The following is a 19,084-nucleotide window of genomic DNA, read 5'->3' on the forward strand; positions in this document are numbered from 1 at the left end:
TTGTATAATGAATCTGTTGCTCAGTGCTGCCACAATTGATATTTATTTTCTTCACATTGCTCAGCTCTTACCAGAGTGGCTGCAGTAAATATGCAGCTACAATTATTTTTTATGTTGCGAGCATTGGAACTTTACAATAGTAGTAAAGTATATGTGACAGTGTTGTGTTGGTTTACCCATAAAAAGTAATATTTGATTCATTGAACAACAAAAGATTATCTGCCCTACAGCAAAAGTCAGATTTTCTAACCTTGTGAAAAACGGATTTATTATTAATGTTGTTGATTTGTGGTCTGCAACACGAGACAGCAGGAAAAACACAACATGCATACCTACAGTACATACATACATACGTACATACATTAAAGAAGGATATATGAGAAAAACAAATAAATACAGACATGGCAAGAAAAAGTATACGGAGGGTTGTTCTTACAATTACACTAATAATTGAAATGCCAAAGGGCACAGTCAAAACAAGGGGTGGTGGATGACAGACAGTCAAAACGTCTACAATTAATAGGTCGACACCATATGGTCGACAAGATCAAAAGGTCGACCTTTAGTAACCTTGTAGTGAGCGAAGCAAGCCAGGGAGGGGCAGCGATTCTACTAATTTAGGTCATATATGGTTAAACATACAAAATAACCCCCCCCCCCCCAAAAACAAAAAAAACAAAAAAAAAAACTTGTACTTACCATTTTTTGTGTCATTTTCATTTATACTGTGTACCTTTTTTCATGTCGACCTTTTGACCCTGTCGACCTATTGACTGAGCCACACTCGCTTCTCTTGTCTCGGTTGTGGATTAACAGATAGTCAAAAGTTCTACTACTGGAGATAGCGACAGTGGTGAGGAGGCACTAGTGTGGGCAGTAGAAGTGGGAGTAGGGTAAGCTCTAATAAAACGATGTGTTTTCATATACGGTTTAAAGCTTTGAAAGCTACAGGAAAGTCTCAGCAGGTTTGATAGGAAATCTCATACATAAGTGGATAGGGACAGGGGCAGATTGGCCATAGGGCTCACCATGAAGAATCCTGGTAGGCTGACATGTCCATGAGGCCTGTTTTGTGTGTTGTCTTGTGGCTCCACCCCCCCCCCCCCCACATGTCCCCATTCATTCTGATATTTCATCACTTGCACACATCAACCAACTCTGCCATCCAGTGATGCTGCCATGGCTACAGGTATGTTATACCTCTTGTGCAGCCCACGTCGAGCCACATCTATTAAATTTTATAGGGCCACTTTTAGTTCCCAATCTTAGAAACAACTGCACCAAAAGAAGGAAGGCCGAAACTTCGTACAATCGGACCCCATGAAGAGGGATCCCACCCCCCCACCCCTCATCAGACCACACCCCCATTAGGGCTGCTTCCATATATTTCCCGGGCTGGTTTTCTATCCCAGTCCGCCCCTGGATAGGGGCACAGAGGAGTCCTGTATGCAGGCACGAGATGTAATTACGCGAGATGACAAGAGGCACAAGTCATTGGCTGATTTAAGTTGGGTAGAACGGGGTGGTGCTGTTGAGGGATTTGCAAATGAAGGTGAGAAATTTGATTTGGATTTTGGTGAACATTGACAGAAGCTCATTTGCAGTCACACATGGAGTGAGGAGCGAAAGTGAATTAGGTGACAGTACACGAGCCACTGAAATAGTTTAAGAATAAGGTGAGACCAAGGTTGTCAAGGACTGAGAATAAAGGCTTAGCTGTTGAACATCCCTTCTCACCACGTATATTGTTATGTTTATTATTGCTGCTATTGTGTGACAAAAGTACCTGAAGACACTCTGTACAGTAGATAAAGCAATGTGTAATGGAGTCTGCAAATTTCCAAAAAATAGATTCAAGTACAGGGGTGTGTATAATGTTCAGTATTATATAAATTAATTTATAATTATATACAATAAAAGGATGAGTCTTTCACAAACTATTTACTTGATTATTTAACCCACATGGAGGTATGAGGATAGCCATGTGCAATACATAGAGGTGACCCTCTTGCAGACTACTTGACTGTCAGGACAAAAGGTGAAGAGTAACAGTGTGGTTATTGGAGAGAGAGGAGATAACAGCTACATTGTTGTATGTACTGTAGTTATTGTTGCCTGTCCGAGTAGTATGGAGTAGAGCATGGGTCTTCAACCTGCAGCCCTCCAGCTGCTATGAAACTACACATGTAAGCATGCCCTGTCACAGTTTTGCTGTTAAGGCATGCTAAAACTGAGGCAGAACATGCTGGGATGTGTAGTTCCACAGCAGCTGGAGGGCCACAGGTTGAAGGAGTAGAGCATCGATGAAGAGTGCACTCTCTATCCATTGATTAGTAGTGTGGGATTCTGTGCTCAGGGAGGTCAACAATGGTTCTGTATAGTGCAGTATAGTGCTGTTGGTGTAAGTCATCTAATACATTTTCACTGCACCTTTTTCAATGCGAAGCTGGCGGCAGAAGCCAGAAAGACGGTATAGTGAAAACCCACACCAACAGCAATACACTGTAAGTAGCTTGGCACTTCGCTGACAGCACTACCCGCCCCCACCTCCCAAACCTACAAACATTCAGCCTGAAGCTGCTGGAAAGACGGGACAGCTGTTACTGTCACTATCAGTGAACAAATCACCACGTGCACGATAATGTCACCAGGCACCACCTGGCACAAAACTACTGCAGGCACAGACTCCTGCGTCCTGAGATGGTGTATCATCCCACCCTGTCACACCATATAGTCCAGGTTTCACCTATAGCTGCATAGGAGCCGGGGATCAAGACTCCAACACACTGAAGGAAGCAGTTCAGACTCGGAAACCAGTCCGGGACTACAGACCTCTGACGCGTACTGCTTCTACAGACTGAGACTTCAGTTTAGGAAAGACCGATGTAGAGAGTGTCTATGCATCCAGACCCACACCACCAACATCCTAGAAGACTAAGGAATGTGTACTTTCCTCTCCCCTCCCCGGATGTCAGGATAGGTGTGGACCTACAGGCAAGTGACGTGCCAATTGTGGGATGCCGCAAAATAATCAACTTACTTATAGCCCACTGGCTATACAAGCTACAGTACACCATAGCTGCAAGTAAGGGGCATACAGCAAAGACTGAAGTCTGGCCAATGCGATTAAAGTTCTCTCTAAAAGAGTAATCAAATATCTCCAGCAGGTCCCAAATCCAACTGTATTGTGTAAGGGTCCCATACCATGACATGGATAAAGGGAACTCCCTACACAAGCGATCCATTCTTTAACCATTAGCTTAGATATAAAAAAGATATTTAAAATATGAACTTTAATTTCAACTGGTTCAGGTCATTTCAAGTATCTCAACTGCTTAAGTAAACCCAAGTGTATAGGATATCAACTAGACATAACAGACATCCAGATGACAACCAGGAAACAGACACTTGACATACATAAATGTATATATATAGTAGGAAATTGGACAAATCAGAAAAGGAAATTGCTGAACTTCGTAAATCCAACAATAAGTACAGCGTATGCTGCTGATTATACCATCTGCTGGTGTTATGTGTCCAAGTTAGTATGCTAAATAAACAGGTGGCATAAATGCCAAATGGCACTCTTACCAGCTGAGAGGCACTTTCAATTCCTAATGTGACTACCTGAGAAAATGGTTCGCCCATGCGAAAGCAAACAGCTGTGCTTAAATCCCCTACTGATATTCATAGAAATGCATGAGCAAGTAGCCATGAACATGTGTATTTTATTTCAATGAACAAATACTGTAGTGGGAAATTTAGTGGCTCATATGTAATTAAGCCTTTGTGTCCTCTGTGTTCTGCAGGCATGCTCCAATGGCCTCTTAAGGGGGTCACAGGAACACAGAAGAGGCATGAAACCACTAATGACAATGAAGATAAAGAGCTTAGGGGTCTATTTACTAAACCTTGGATGGAGATAAAGTCGCTGGGGATAAAGTACCAGCCAATCGGATCCTAACTGTCATTTTTCAAACACAGCCTGTGACATGACAGTTAGGATCCGATTGGCTGGTACCAGCGACTTTATCTCCATCCAAGGCTTAGTAAATTGACCCCTTAGTCATTGGCATTACACTGTTCAGCTCAAGTGGGTAACATTGCGTAGGGCAACTCATTACTAGCACAGGAACTTGTCTCATTTTGAAGTTAAACATACAACTATTTCTATTTGCACATCTAAATTCCTTTCTGGCAAGCCACAAACTTTCCACATGAGGTCCTGCAATTGGGAGCTTTCATTATATGAAGAGATACATACAGCATGAAATGTGAACTTAGTTTCCTGCAAGACAAGTTTGTAATTATTGATTGGGATAGAATTGGCCCAATACTGTTGATGCAACATTTGCAACCTAAATTCTCCATGCATCTTCAACAGTGGGCTGTGCATCACCCAATACCTGTGTTACATTTACAACATAGCGGGATTAATTCCACGTAGCTGCCAAACCTAACTTCAGTGCTGATTAGCAAGTGACATATACAGTGCACTGGGCATTAGGGGCAGTTTGTACATAGTACAGGGAAATTTCAAATAGCTCACGGAAATCATTCCTACAGGCAGCAGATCCAACACATATATAATGGAGTATTTACCTCAAAACCAGTTTTGGGAACAGTTCTTCACTCCAGATTGAGTTTATTTAAAATGAAGAATCGTTGTATAACCAGTAATCACTGGATAAAGGAGTAGAATTTATATTGGAAGCCAGTATTAAATACACCCCTGAGGATGTAGTTCTCGAGAAAACGTGTTGGATGCTAATGCAATTGTGATCTAAAGCGAGTTTAACCTCTTGTCGAAGAGCTCCCCCCACCCCCCAAAATGAGAAGGACAACAAGTCAACAACATCTGACCCTTAAGACCACTCTGCATATGCTATGTTATCAACTTTATAATAAACCATCTGTGAATGAATAGTATGGTAAGTGATCAATTGTTATTCTTGAACTTTGCTGTGAGGTTTCGATGTAGAAAATAAATAAATAAATAAATAAATAAGAATCCTCCATAATCCTTCATCTTTGGTTCCAGCATCAAAAAGCTCACAGAGGGATCTCTATGAAGCCCTTACTTTTAACAGGAAAATTAAGGTATTACTGAAGTTTTATAAAGAACTGTTTTGGCGCACTCAAAGACCCCCAATCTATTATATATATATATATATAGTACCAGTCAAAAGTTTGGACACACCTTCTCATTCAATGGTTTTTATTTATTTTAACTATTTTCTACATTGTAGATTAATACTGAGGATATCAAAACTATGAAAGAACACATATGGAATTGTTGTAAACAAAAAAGTGTTAGAAAATAAAAATATGTTTTATATTTTAGATTCCTCAAAGTAGCCCCCTTTTGCTTTGATGACAGCTTTGCACACTCTTGACAATACCACTTTTTCAAAAGATCTCCAAAGATTAATTTTAAAGAAAAAACAATAAAAAATGGGAACATACTCTCTATTGTGCCACCACTGAGGAACTATTGCGCATTCCAGACACTGTAGAAAGATAATTGGCCATTTCATACGGTACATTTAATAGTTTCCCAAATGTTTAATTTTTTCCACTTTTTTTTAGTGCATCTGTATCCTTAACAATTGTTACGTACCTCAGTCTCAGCAGCTGATAACTCCTATGCAGAACTATGGTGCAAGATGTCACACCAATAACAGTAGCCTTTCCTGTGACCATTCTGTTCACTAGTACTTAGCTACTGCCTGGACTTGATCTCAGTTGTGCATAGTTATTATAGCCTAAGAATGAGGATGTGTGTAGGAGACTCGTAGCTATGGTGTCTGTAACAGGGCAAACGATATAGACAACAGGCCAGTACAGAAAGCAGGAGAAATACACTGAGCAGATGCAGGCAGAGCTCAGGAGTCGGCTGAGATCTAACACATAGAATAGCAAAATTCTCAGGTACAGCAAGGACATGAGCTAATCCAGGTAAAATCTAACACCAACAAGGCAGTGAACGCACTGTACACTGAGTGCATTTATATTAACACCCAATCAGCTACTGGAATGAGATCATGTGAACAATCACAAGAACATAGTGTTGATTTAAGCAGCTGTGAAATAGCAGCCCTGAGAGCTGTCAATCAGGACAGGTGCTGCATAATTACTGCTGAGCCAGAGTGGAGCGCAGTTGTCTAGCAACCTCAACACACAAAATCCCACTGAAAACATGCAGATCACAGACAGAAGTGCAACAACAATGCACTTATATCACTATGAAGAAGAAAAAAAACACCCAAAAAGAACAGTAGCGTAGAGCGTGGCAAATGTACAACTATAAATAGGTACCATTCTGATCAGGAGACCTGATCTACTATTGGTGCTATTAAGAAAGGGTGATAATTCAGTATTTTCAACTGCTTGTGTGATGAGCAGGTGAAAAAATGCCGTAACTATGATGGGGTTATTTGACAAAGTAAGCCTGAAATCTTGTGACTCAGATCTATAGAAAAAAAAAATTCTCAGATGGAAATAAAGTAAGCATTTTACAACACTAACAACAGCCACATGGTAATATTGGAACTAACCCCAGGTCATACCCTAACACACAACCTAATTATGCAGACCACAGATGGCATTTTGCAGAAGGCCCAATAATTGGTTGGGGCTCGGCGCTGGGAGGACTGCGTCGGCACTCTGATCAGTGTCAGGATTCCAGCATTAGCATTTTAACTGCCGGGGTCTCGACCATCGGAATTATAACCGGATACCCCAATAATATATTAAGGCACTGTCTAATATGTTTACATTTGAAACAATCTAACATGGCCTAAGCTATAAATCAGATGTTCCCAAACCCGTATCCTCAAGGCACCCGAACGTTCTAGGTTTTAAAGATATCTATGGCTCAGCACAGATGGTTAAATTAAACTGACTGAGGTGCTAATTAAGTCACCTGTGGCCAAGCATGGATATACTTAAAACCTGGCTGCCTTGAGGACCGCGTTTGGTAACCTCTACTATAAACCATCAACCTAAGAGAAAGGTTTCTAGTTGATGTATTTATCTTTAATAAAGAAAAATGAATAGAATAGCCTAGGTAAAATAGGACAATTATTGCACTCTCCAAAATACCATATTTTACACAGTACATTCTTGCAATAATTCGACTGCCTGGCTTAAAGAAAATGCTTCTTTGTCACAATAACGAGCCCAGACAAGCACTTTACAACCACCAATCACAGACGTAAAACCAATAAAAAAATCACAGAAAAATATCATCTTAAAAATATTTGCGCTTCATTCACTAATTTCACCTGGCATGGTGCTACCTGCTGCTATCAAGAGACTAAAGTTCTGAGTTTTAATAGTTCCAGTTTGGTTGTATTATATTAGCGGTAACGGCAGAGACTTGACCCTGGACTATAAAGGTGAGAATGAAAACGAAAATGTGGGTTTTCAAAGTTTGTAGAGCAGGACTGCCAGCAACATGAATAGGTTTTATTTTTTGTGTCCAACAGTATTTAATGAATATATTTTTGTAGCCTGTATGTTGATATTGCAATAAAAAAAAATAAGGATGACAAGGTTTAAAAATAAAATAAAAAAATGTCACTTATCCTGCCACTGTCAAGATTATTATTATATTTTTTGTACATATATATCGTTAAAACATTATTCCTCAAGGCATATCTGATTTTTCAGATGTGGTAGAACAATGACAGGCTTATTTTGGGGAAACTAGTTGAAAGCACATATTTCAATAATAAGTACTCAAGTAATTTTTTGCTACTAGACTTGTGAACCCCTAGAAAGTACCAATAGAATATAATTCTTGTACAGATAGTATAATACTTGCTGAAAAATGACAATAGCTATAGTCTGGATACTGCATATGTAATCATGGAAAGGTATTTGGCAATTTAGTAGAGTTTTAAAAAAAAAATTTTTTTCAAGAAAGACGGATGCTTTGGCAAATAAAGCACCATGCATTTTATATGCACATTGCTCGATTCAGATTTTTTTCCCTCTTCTGAGAATTTCTTGCCACACCTCAAACCAAAAATAAGAAGGGACACGGATGAAACCCACTGAACTTGGCCAAAATCACAAAGCATATACTTTTTTCTCTCTTTCTCTTTTTGCTCTAGACTTTGCACAATGAAAGGACACACATAATTTTAGGCATCCAAGTCAAGGCTTTGTGAGGATTCTTTTTTTTTTTTGGTAACTAGTTAAAGAACTGCTGCTCTTCTCTCAAAGACAATCAAGGCAATCTCTAAATCTAGGCTGGGATCTTACAGCATCCGGTGGTACACAGGGAGAACCTATATCCTTGCAAGTCATTTGCCTTCTTTCAGAGCAAAAAAAGAAGCAATAATACTCAGGTATGGAATCGCTGCAATTTAAGTGCTGTAATACAAACCAGGGGGGATTGTTCATGAGGGCTAATACCATTATCCTAAAACCAAGAATGCTGCGTTTAATAGAGATTCTGTTAGCGTGCCAGGTGTTACAGCTGCGGGCTTAAGTGAGAACTGAAAGAAACTCAAGTTTTAGAAGTATCTGAACAGAAGCCAGAACACAATATGCTGTAAGCGTGTTGTGCTGTAAAATTGTTTGGTTTGACTAGTGATGCAGCAGTTGTTCGCTTATAATACAATAGTTTCTTTTGAGAAAACATCAAAGTGTAGTTCAGGGCTATACACCTCCAGTCTTCAGGTGGTTCAACAAGCCAGGCAATTAGTTTGTAGCTGAAGACTGGATGCCCTTATTTAGTTTTCAGAAACGGTTTGTGTGTGAGTAATACAAAAACACAGAAATATATACACACACAAACACATATACACACACTCGTACTAAAGTCAGAGAGTTGTAAAGTGTTTTATGACCTGTAGCGATATGAACTGTGTTATTTTAATTGCAGCAGAAAGAAGTTAAGCTGTATATACAGTTACTTGTCTGTGTTTGAATGACATATATATACTGAATGGAAATTCCTGCAGGTCAGACTTAAATAGCTACACAATTTGGAGGTATGATAAATATTACTTTTGTTGCCATCTGGTTATACAAATTGAATTCAATCTTGTTCGATTAAAAAAACTACTTAAGAGTAATTTAGGACTGTAGAAGTTGAATAACAGTAAATACAACAAGCTAAATGTCCTGTTTAGTTACTTACAAATGGTTTATTTTTTTATCATACTGTAGCTTTATTTTTCGAGAGAATATTATTAGCAACTAACCGTATGCAGGAATGTTATATATATATATATATATATATATATATATATATGGTAAGGGCATCACTCAGGTCTCCTAAAATAATACAATCAGGCAGCAAAGATGTTTGGGAATATCTTAGTTGCCTGATTGTAATATTTGGAGAGAGACATGAGTGATGCCCTTGCATTGCTGTATTTGGTTTCTGGTCCAGGACAGGTGCACCGGGAGGGCACCAGGCAAAATACTGAACCACTGGGTAAACCATGAGTGCTGTCCTCCTGCATCTTTGTATGTATATATCAGTGATTACCTCTGGTCTCTGGCTAGAAAGATGGGTAAGAAAAGAGAAACCTAGATGAACAAAGAAAAGTGGATACCCTACATAAAACTCAGCACTCTCTTTGTATGGGTGTAGTATGGTATGCCGGCGGCCGGGCTCCCGGCAACCAGCATACCGGCGCCGGGAGCCCGACCGCCTTCATACCGACAGCATGACGAGCGCAAATAAGACCCTTGCGGGCTCGCTACGCGCGCCACGCTATTTTACTCTCCCTCCAGGGGGGTCGTGGACCCCCACGAGGGAGACAAAGTGTCGGGATATCGGCTGTCGGGATTCCGGCGCCGGTATACTGTGCGCCGGGATACCGACAGTCGGCATACTGAAGACCACCCCTTTGTATAGATGACGCACTGGTTTACTAAGTGAAGAATAATAGCAACAACATATTACAAGAGTTTTGTAGGCAATGGCTGTATTTGGCAAAGAAGCGGCTTTGTGATATGCCATATGTTGTGACTGTGCTCTATTTCACGATCTAATTTATTCTTGTATTTCAAGGTTATCATGGGAATTCTCACTCAGGTTTTGCTTCTAGCTTTGACCTTTGTACCACAAGGGCTTAGCCAATATGAAGGTTATGACGATGACACAGATTATGGCCCTGAGCCATATCCTGAATATCACCCACCATTTCATCATATTCCACACAGCATGGACTATGTCCCAAGTATTCCTTACTCTACTGACTGTGCTAGGGAATGTTACTGCCCACCGTCATCAATACTCACCATGTACTGCGACAACAGGAAACTCAAGACTGTTCCCCAGATACCAAGCCGCATTCAACAACTCTACCTACAGCACAATGACATTGAAGCAATTAACAAAAAATCATTCATTAATGCCACTTCTCTAAGGGAAATTAACCTGAGCCACAACAAACTTAAATCTCAAAAAATCGATAATGGTGTGTTTGCTACGTCTCCTCATCTACATCAAATATTATTAAACAATAATGACTTAGAAGAGATCCCATCTCCCTTTTCCAGTTCTGTTGAAAGGATCTTCCTTGGTTCAAACAAGATTAACAAACTAAAAGAACAAGATCTGCAAGGCTTGGCCAATGTTACCATGCTTGACCTTTGCAACAATCGTATTGACAATGTTAGGGGAAAAACTCTGAGCAAACTCACTAATTTGATGCAGCTCAACATCTGTAACAACAAACTGTTATCCATGCCTGCAAACCTTCCACCATCCCTCATGTACTTGTCACTGGAGAATAACTCCATTTCCAAGATCCCCGACGACTATTTTACAAAGCTTACGAATCTAATTTCATTTCGAATTTCACACAACAAGCTTGAGGAGATTCCTATGAACATGTTTAACCTTCCCAAACTTATGGAACTGAACCTGAGTCATAACAAACTAAAGCGCAGCTTCTATATTCCGCGATCACTGGAACACCTGTATCTTAATGACAATGAATTTGAAAGTAAGTAACACCTCATTGGATTATATCTACACAGCTATCTATTTTGACTTTGGTCAGTAAATACATTCTTTTAAAATATTATTTTGCAAAACACCACAGATTTCCAGCAACGGGGGCCATCTTTATTTCATATGGTATTATGTAGTCTCTTGGGGGGTATTTAATTGTTATTTGGGTGGTGGTAATTTATGAGAGCTTTAAGGAGCAATTCAATTGTTCCGGGCTCCTATTAATTATCGCTCTTTTTCACACCCAAATAGAGCGAGCTTATGGCACCCAAGTTCCTGTTTAGGCACCAAAACTATGGACTTTTCACACATTTATGCTCACCACCTCAGGAGGGTGTTCTGCCATGGCATCCGTAACCAAACAGAGAAACAATTGATTTACTCTGTCGGGCACCCATTAATCAGCACCGAGGGGGGAAACAATTGAATCGCCCCCTAATATCCTCAAAAAGTACACTACCATTTAGAGAAAGGTAACAAGCAAAAGAAAAGCAAAATAAAGATAACTGAAATACTCTGCCGGGATCCCGACTGCCAGGATTGTTACCACATTCCATACATATACTGTACATGGATGCATACACACACACACACACACACACACACACACACACACACACACACACACACACTTCTATTGTAGTAATTTTATATTTATTAGCAGAAACAAAGCTAATGAAAGAAGATACTGTTAATGCTCCCCTTAATAAGCTGCCGCTAGTTAAGTGGGCAAATAAAACAAAAATTGGTTGTGTTTTGAAGGACTTTATTTACTCATCCAGTCTTATGTATTATTCCCCCTATACCCCAATAGGAAAAACTTGATATCATGACCTGTTGGGTGTACTTGAAGGCAGGAGCTGAGAGAGGCTGCTTCTGACTGTTTCGTTAACAATGTCGCCATTGCACCTATTATTTGTTTGCTCTCAGGGTAGAAGAAAACTAAATGAATGTACCACTTTATTTTTATGAAAACATATACAATCAATGCACCACTTAATCTGTGAGCATTCTACATTTTGCAGCATTAAAAATAAGAGCTGTTGTAGTCTCTTCATATAATGGCTGAAGGAATATTAGTTTCGTTTTAATTCAGAATTGCCCCTCCCTAAGAAACATATGCTGCATTTCTGCAAGCGACAAACAGTAGTTTTTTAATTTACATGTGAGTAAGCAAAGATCTAACACAGTTCTTCCCAACCTCGGTCCGACTCCTCAAGGAACACTCATACCCCTTAATCACTGACTCAAAAATCCCTGATTATTGCACATGAGCGCACATGAACCAGGGATTTTTGTCAGTGGAAATGGCTCCACCTGGGTCCAGTCACCCAGAAATCCTTCCCAGGTACTTAGAAAGGTTTTACCCGGGTAGGTCCCAGGTGAACTGCAGCAAGGGGAGAGTTGCATTATGGCACAAGGAGAAGATGTCATCTCCAAGCACCAGCACTGCACCCCTGTGCAGCGTGAACGGCGCTGATCTGTGAAAGCCTGGAATAGCACTGTGGTGGCATGTCTCGGGTCTGACCCATTTTGAAACCGTGATCCAAATCTCGGGTCGGGACCAGGACTTCAATGGAAAATTGGTATAACTGTCCCATTACTTCTTTTTAAAGCCCTCTTGCCAATCTTATTTATATATTTTAACCATTTTACAGTACAAGAGCTTGGAGCAGGATCAAATGCAAGGGAGATGGTCTGAAGTCAAGTTCTTTCTTTGTAAAGGATAGCAGAACACTAAGCCTAATATATGGGAATAGATAAAAGTAGAATTTATTGTTGTATGCCCCCCTCTTTTCATCATAATCACCAATTGAAGAGGGTGCTGGTGCACTCAGTGTGCTGTGAGGAAAAATTCTTATCTGCTCTGTGCTGTCAATAACCACTGAACAGAAAAGGAACAAACCCTAAGCTGACTTCAGTTATGAAATATAGGGATTAAGAGAGGGAGAGTTTTGGTGGCAGGAGGCAGGTGGTTTTGTGAATGGAGGGAGTAGAAAGAGAGATAGGGTTAAGGGACAAATGAGATAAAGTGGAGGATAAAATGAAAGCAGAAAGGGCAAAGGGAGAGGGAACAATAAAGAGGAAGGACAGACAAGCAAATGGGGGAAAAAAAAGACAGTAATAGGAATAAACAAAGTGGAGAGGTGACCAGTGACATGAGAGTTTCAGTATTCCCATGCCAATCATTACCAGATGGAAGGCAGCCTACATCGGGTGTGATCTACAGTGCAACAATAACAAGAAGACTACAAATAAATAACTCTATTAACTTGCTATAAGAAGCCTGAAGGTAGCATACCCTGTCCAGTCTACAGTAAGACTTTCCCTGCAACTCTGTTAAAAACTGAAGTGAATTTCGTGGCAATTTTGTCAGAAACAGACACTTCACAATCACTTAAGACATTGTAGAAAAATAGGATATGTTATAAACAAAAATCTTAAATTGTAAAAGCATACCATATCAGGTATGCTTACTATATGGTTGCTATAATACCCCTTTAATCAGGGCCACATATGAATTACAGAGGCTCTGTAGATTATTACAACCAGGTGAAATGCAGAGCCACAGAACTTGTGTACTTCATATGTGCCCCTGATTAAAGGGGTATTATAGGAACACAAGCTCACAGTCACATCACTGACCATGCCACTGCTGTATGTGTGCATCCACTGTTATGCAAGCTGTACAGACTTTGTAATGTAGGAAGCCAGGAATTGATAACATTAAAGTGCAATTGAGGTTGTGCATGCTATATATGCATGCTAGATAGATTTACTTTTCAAATGCTTCAGCTTCAAAGTTTAGAGAAACTATTCTACAAGGCTTAAGGATTAAATAATAATTTAATTCAATATTTGTTCACTTTCTTCCAGTTTTAAACATAACTTTGATGTGTCCGGTAATGGATCAAATGCATCGCCTGACCTACCTCCGCATGGACCAAAATAAATTGAAGGGACCTGTAAGCACATTAGCGTTCCTTTGCTTTCCCCACATTCACAGCATTTACTATGGTGAACAAAAGCGTGGTGCTGGTGGCAGTCCCTACACACGAATTCCGCAATTCCCACTGCCAGAAGAGGAGAGGTATGGTCAGGAATATGATGATGATGATGATGATGATTTTCCACAGTATCATAGAGAAGAGCATGGACCAGTAGGAGAAGAAACGGAGGAAGAAGAAGAGAATGACTTTATTGATTATCCATACTAAGGGTCCAAATCCTCTGTTGGTTATTTTAATTTTAAAAGGTTTAATAAACCTTTCTCCTTTGCGCTTCATTTAAAGCATTATCTTGAACTATGAAATGTAGAAAATATAATAATCAACCTGGTAAATAAACAGGTGCATAAATTATTTTAGCTATATGAGCAGGTAGGTAAGCCAATGTGACTTAATTGCTTACTCCATCACTGCTGATGTAAGGGCAGGGATATTCCAGATGTTTTCTTACAATGTTCTAGAGTGAGGATACTCTGTTAGCCTAACGTAAAATGAAATCGGGAAAGTTGTCCCCTTTACTAGAGGGATTGTGCAGTCAAATCAAGACATACATTGCCTTACCAGCAGAGTCACTTATATACGCTCGTTTTGGAATGCCATGATTATCTGGTCAGAATATCACTGCATTCTAAGTATCTAGTGTGACCAAGGGCTAGGTTAACAACAGGGCAGTTGGGACTACAACTTCAGGCCGCCATTTAGAAATAGACCCATCATCATGACAATATTCTGATCACCAGCCGTCCAGTTGGCTCCATGATTGGCCATTACTCATAAGTGTTACAACTGTATTTCTAACTTCCTCCCAAACTGATGCAATTTTCCTGCTTTTACGTATTGTATTTATGGAGACATTGGGGCTGATAGTATAAGGGGTGTGCATGCACACAATGCATTGGTCACACCCACACAGAATGCGTCACAGCTTTTCTACATATCACAATAGGCCCTTGATCATTTTCAGCCTGAGACCCATGTTGCCCTTTATCCTTGCACAAAGTATCTGCCCCGAAGGGGCACATGGGCTCTATTTATATAGATAGCCAAAGACTTTCTTTTCCTGTAAGTTGGAATTGATGACAATATTACAATTAAAATATATTTGGATATTAAAGGATATTGTTTGTAACACTCTCCTTGTGAGTAGCAAAACAGAAAGTGCTCTTGTCTTAAATCCTAAAACTACAGAGACATATATCTGCAAAGTTTCTTCTCTTCAGGTTTCAGTGCCTTTTAAGGGGCATGTGACTAGGTTGGCAAGACAACGGCACAACTTAGATAACAGTGTTAACTAGGACATGATTAAGGGTCCTGGACGCCCTAGACTAACATACTTGTAACGCCCCCAGTAATGTTACATACTCAACATAGAGCACAGTGTGTATGCATGCTCAGAAAATCGGCATGTGCAAGTAATAATGGTGTGATCTCGATATCTACTGATCTAATGAGGTTTGTGAAGTCTAAGGTAGATGCGAGGAAGAACAATAATCACATGCATCTCTTCAGGCTACCCAGATGGTGCTGGGGCACAAAATTAACCTACAGGTTTTAGCAGTAAGTTATATGGTCACATCGCCATAGCCATCTTGAAGTCACTTTAAGAACTTCCCCTCCAAACTGATTTTGTACGGCCAGATAACTAACAAGCTTCTATAATTAAACTATGCGGCCGCTGCCAACACGGAATGAAATAGGTCTTCATTTTCTTGCTCAGCTGCATGGTGCCCCTCCTCTCAACCTAACTCCTGGTGCCCGAGGTTGCAGCATAATTAGCCTAATGGTTGATCAGGCACTGGTAGTACATATCCAATTTATTGCCACTGACAAGATGGCGCACTTCATATATCTCTGTAAATCATCAATGCCTGGAACATAAAAACTATGTAGGCCCACTATTTGGGAGGAGGGACCATCACCGTTACATTTTTAAGAGACATGGGCTAGTCTTAATGGTGGCCATTTCCATGGGCCCTGTTTCTGCTGTAAAATTATGTGATTCGCGATGAATCGTGGCATTAGACTGTGGGACGTGGCAGCGATATTGTGACTTATAGAACCACACACCTGCCGTACACACCAGGACATCCCCCCTTGAAATATCTCCCAGAGCATAGGTGGGAAAAGCGGGTAATTATGACACTAACACTGGCACTTAAGTAAAACATAACTCAGTATAAAATCTGAAGTTTGCCATTTTGTAAAAATTCTGTCCTCAAAAGAGAAAATACCTTACATTCCATAAGGTCCTGCCACAACATAATAATTTATTAGAAATGAACCCCCAGCTGCAGACAGTACAAAATCTGATTTACATATTTTAAATATGTTTTGATGTGACATGCACATTTACCGCTAATGCACTTGATGCTTATGAACAGGATCATTGCCTCATTTGTCACACTTTCCTCATGTTAGAAGCCTCCTGATCTAGACAATACATGGCACTCATTGCAAGTATGATCCAGCACAGCAAAGCGACAAATGTCCTACTTTAAATATATATCGTAATTATAGCAAAATGTGAATTAAAAGTAGGTATCAGCTTTCACTGCACTGTCTGTATAGAACATACTGTAGGACTTACTGCAATATGGAGAGCACACACTTATGTAATCAAATACGTTCCAATTATTGAAACTGCAAAAGGTACAGCTTCTTGAGAACTGTACATTACCCTGGTTATACTTTTGAACCCTGCAATCTTATTCATGTAACACTACTTTCCTTTGTCAGAATATACTCTAAGCACCACACACACACACAGAACAGATGTTATACACACACACAAGTTTATATAAACACTTCTTTGGCATGAACTGTGGTTTACATTAACTCGTTTTACACATCTGTGAAGACATCCTTTCTATATACTTTGATAAGGCTAATTTTTGTAATAAAGCTTTGCATGGAGTAATGCTGAATTGATGTGCTAGATATAATATATTAAAGTACTACAATGTTAAATATTTTGAAGATAGATTTCCCTAAAGTAATAAAAAATGTGTGCAACCCAATTGTGTCTTCATCCAACACATACCTAGCCTACAGTATTCCACTATTAAAAATGAATAAACATTTTTAAGAAAATGTCAATAGTTTAATCAATATTGCAATTTATGATTGGACCTCCCATTCTCACACACACACACACACACACACACACACACACACACACACACACACACACACACACACACACACCATGGTCAATAAATGCTGGTTGATCAAATTTATTTGCAGATTCTTTATGACAGGGAATTGGTAATGCAGCTTTAAAGATCTATTATCCTATTCCTGCAACACGTATAATGACAAAACACATAGAAAAAAAAATCTTAGTGAATTATGCTATACTAAGACATACAGTATATTGGTAACTAACTTTGTTAAGACATATATTGGTAACTAGCTGATTCATCGCGCCCTATTGGCGCTCTTCACACCGTCGTAAGGGGCTATGCCCCCTTAACCCTTGCACGCCTTTGTGGAGTGCAATATTTGTATTATATGGAGTATAACCTCTAATCATAATTGTGTGACTGGTTAAATATTGCACGGACAAAGGGCGTGCGATGGTTAAGGGGTCGTAGCCCCTTGCAACGGTGTGAACAGCGCACGCAGGGCCTGATGAATCACCTAGTAGGTACTGTGGTTGGGGCAGTGGCGGGTGCGGGGGAGACGAGGATGGGTGAGGCGGTCGAGGGTGCCGTGGGTGAAGGAGGGGCGGTTGCTGCGAGCTGTGGGTGGGGCAGGGGCTGGTACAGTGGTGCGGCGGGTGGCATAGGGGCGGGTGCGTGGCTGCCGCGGGTGGGGAAGGGGCGGGTGCAGTGGGTGGGGGAGGGGCAGTGCACTGCGGGTGGGGTCCGTAGCCACCACGGGTGGTGGAGGGAGGTGTGGGGGTTCCACGGATGGGGCCTGGGGGTACTGCGAGTGGGGAAGAAGCGGGTAATGCTTCTCCTACCTCTCCTCCTGGAAGCAGCTAAGCTGCTGTCATCCCTTTGGCAGTGGCTCTCCGAGGACTCGCACAGCAGCCAGTCACTATTGTTAGCGCCGGTGTCCCAACGAACCGCATTACAGGGAAGAAGATGCACTTAACTCCCAGCAGGCCTTAGCGCCGGAATGCTTTGGAGCTAAGGGCTGCTGGGAGGTGTAGTTTATTTAGTGCGTCTACTTTCCTGTAATGTGGCGCGTTGGGACACCGGCGCTAACAACAGTGACTAGCTGGCAGAACTGACTGACTCGCTGAATCAATGTAAAAGGTAAGAATGCTGCTGTGCAGTGTCAATGGCACTGCACACCCACTACACTTCACAGCACTGTCATCTTTTACATTGATTCAGCGTCCAGACATTACCCTCCGTGATATCACCCACTCTATCCGTTACATTAGCCATCTCGGGGGTTCCAGGCCGGCAGCCCAGGTGCTGTGTTGCGGAGTCAGGGCCTCTGGGGAACTGACTGTGGCACATCACGCGCAGAGGAGGCTCCGGGGCTCAGAGAGTATTGGGCGCAGGGAGGGCTATGAAAGCCTTCCACTGCGCCGCTTTCATACACATCTATGCCGGTGGCCGCAGCAGCTTTTGTTCCACCTGCGCCGTGGCTAGGGAGTGGGGATTGTTGATGCCGGAGGGGGCAGGTGGACTGGCAGCAGGACATAGGACGCTGCAGTAAGAGGATTCCCCCCCCCCCCCCCCCCCCCTGTCAACAGCGCAGAGACTTGCTGCAGATGCAGTGGCATACCCTCCAGCTGTACCTTTTTGGCAGGTACAGTACCTTTTTTTATGGTCTGTACTGATTTTTGGCTCTCCAAACTTCCATTGACAGTATAGGAAAAGGGGCATGGCCACACCACTGTACCCGTGGCCACGCCCCCTTTTCGAACTTGTAGCTTTTTTTGTGTGTAAATTGTTGGAGGGTATGTTGCTGCAGATGCAGTGGGACTATTTTGGGGTGTGGACCTGGAGCTGCACCTCCATCAGCCCTATTGTTAATCCTGCTCTGGGAACGCACAACAGCCGAAGAGCAGAGCCTCCCATTGGATGTAACCTGTGTGGGCGGGCATTTCTCGCCCAATCAGCTGTGGATTGGG

The 19,084-nt window shown here is 41.2% G+C and overlaps 2 protein-coding genes across 5 annotated transcripts in view; one reads left to right on the forward strand and one right to left on the reverse strand.

Moving 5' to 3' along the window:
• CENPP (centromere protein P) overlaps window positions 1-19,084 on the reverse strand; it is a 748,246-nt gene that overhangs the window by 452,657 nt on the left and 276,505 nt on the right. The window lies entirely within an intron of this gene.
• On the forward strand, window positions 8,042-17,300 carry OMD (osteomodulin). The gene is made up of 3 exons (XM_063940710.1): window positions 8,042-8,357; window positions 10,037-10,976; window positions 13,862-17,300. Exons 2-3 carry the CDS (start codon window positions 10,043-10,045, stop codon window positions 14,200-14,202), a joined length of 1,275 nt encoding a protein of 424 aa, XP_063796780.1. The 5' UTR covers window positions 8,042-8,357; window positions 10,037-10,042; the 3' UTR covers window positions 14,203-17,300.

This window comes from Pseudophryne corroboree, chromosome 9, assembly GCF_028390025.1.
Source record: "Pseudophryne corroboree isolate aPseCor3 chromosome 9, aPseCor3.hap2, whole genome shotgun sequence".
In the NCBI taxonomy this organism is placed as follows: domain Eukaryota; kingdom Metazoa; phylum Chordata; class Amphibia; order Anura; family Myobatrachidae; genus Pseudophryne; species Pseudophryne corroboree.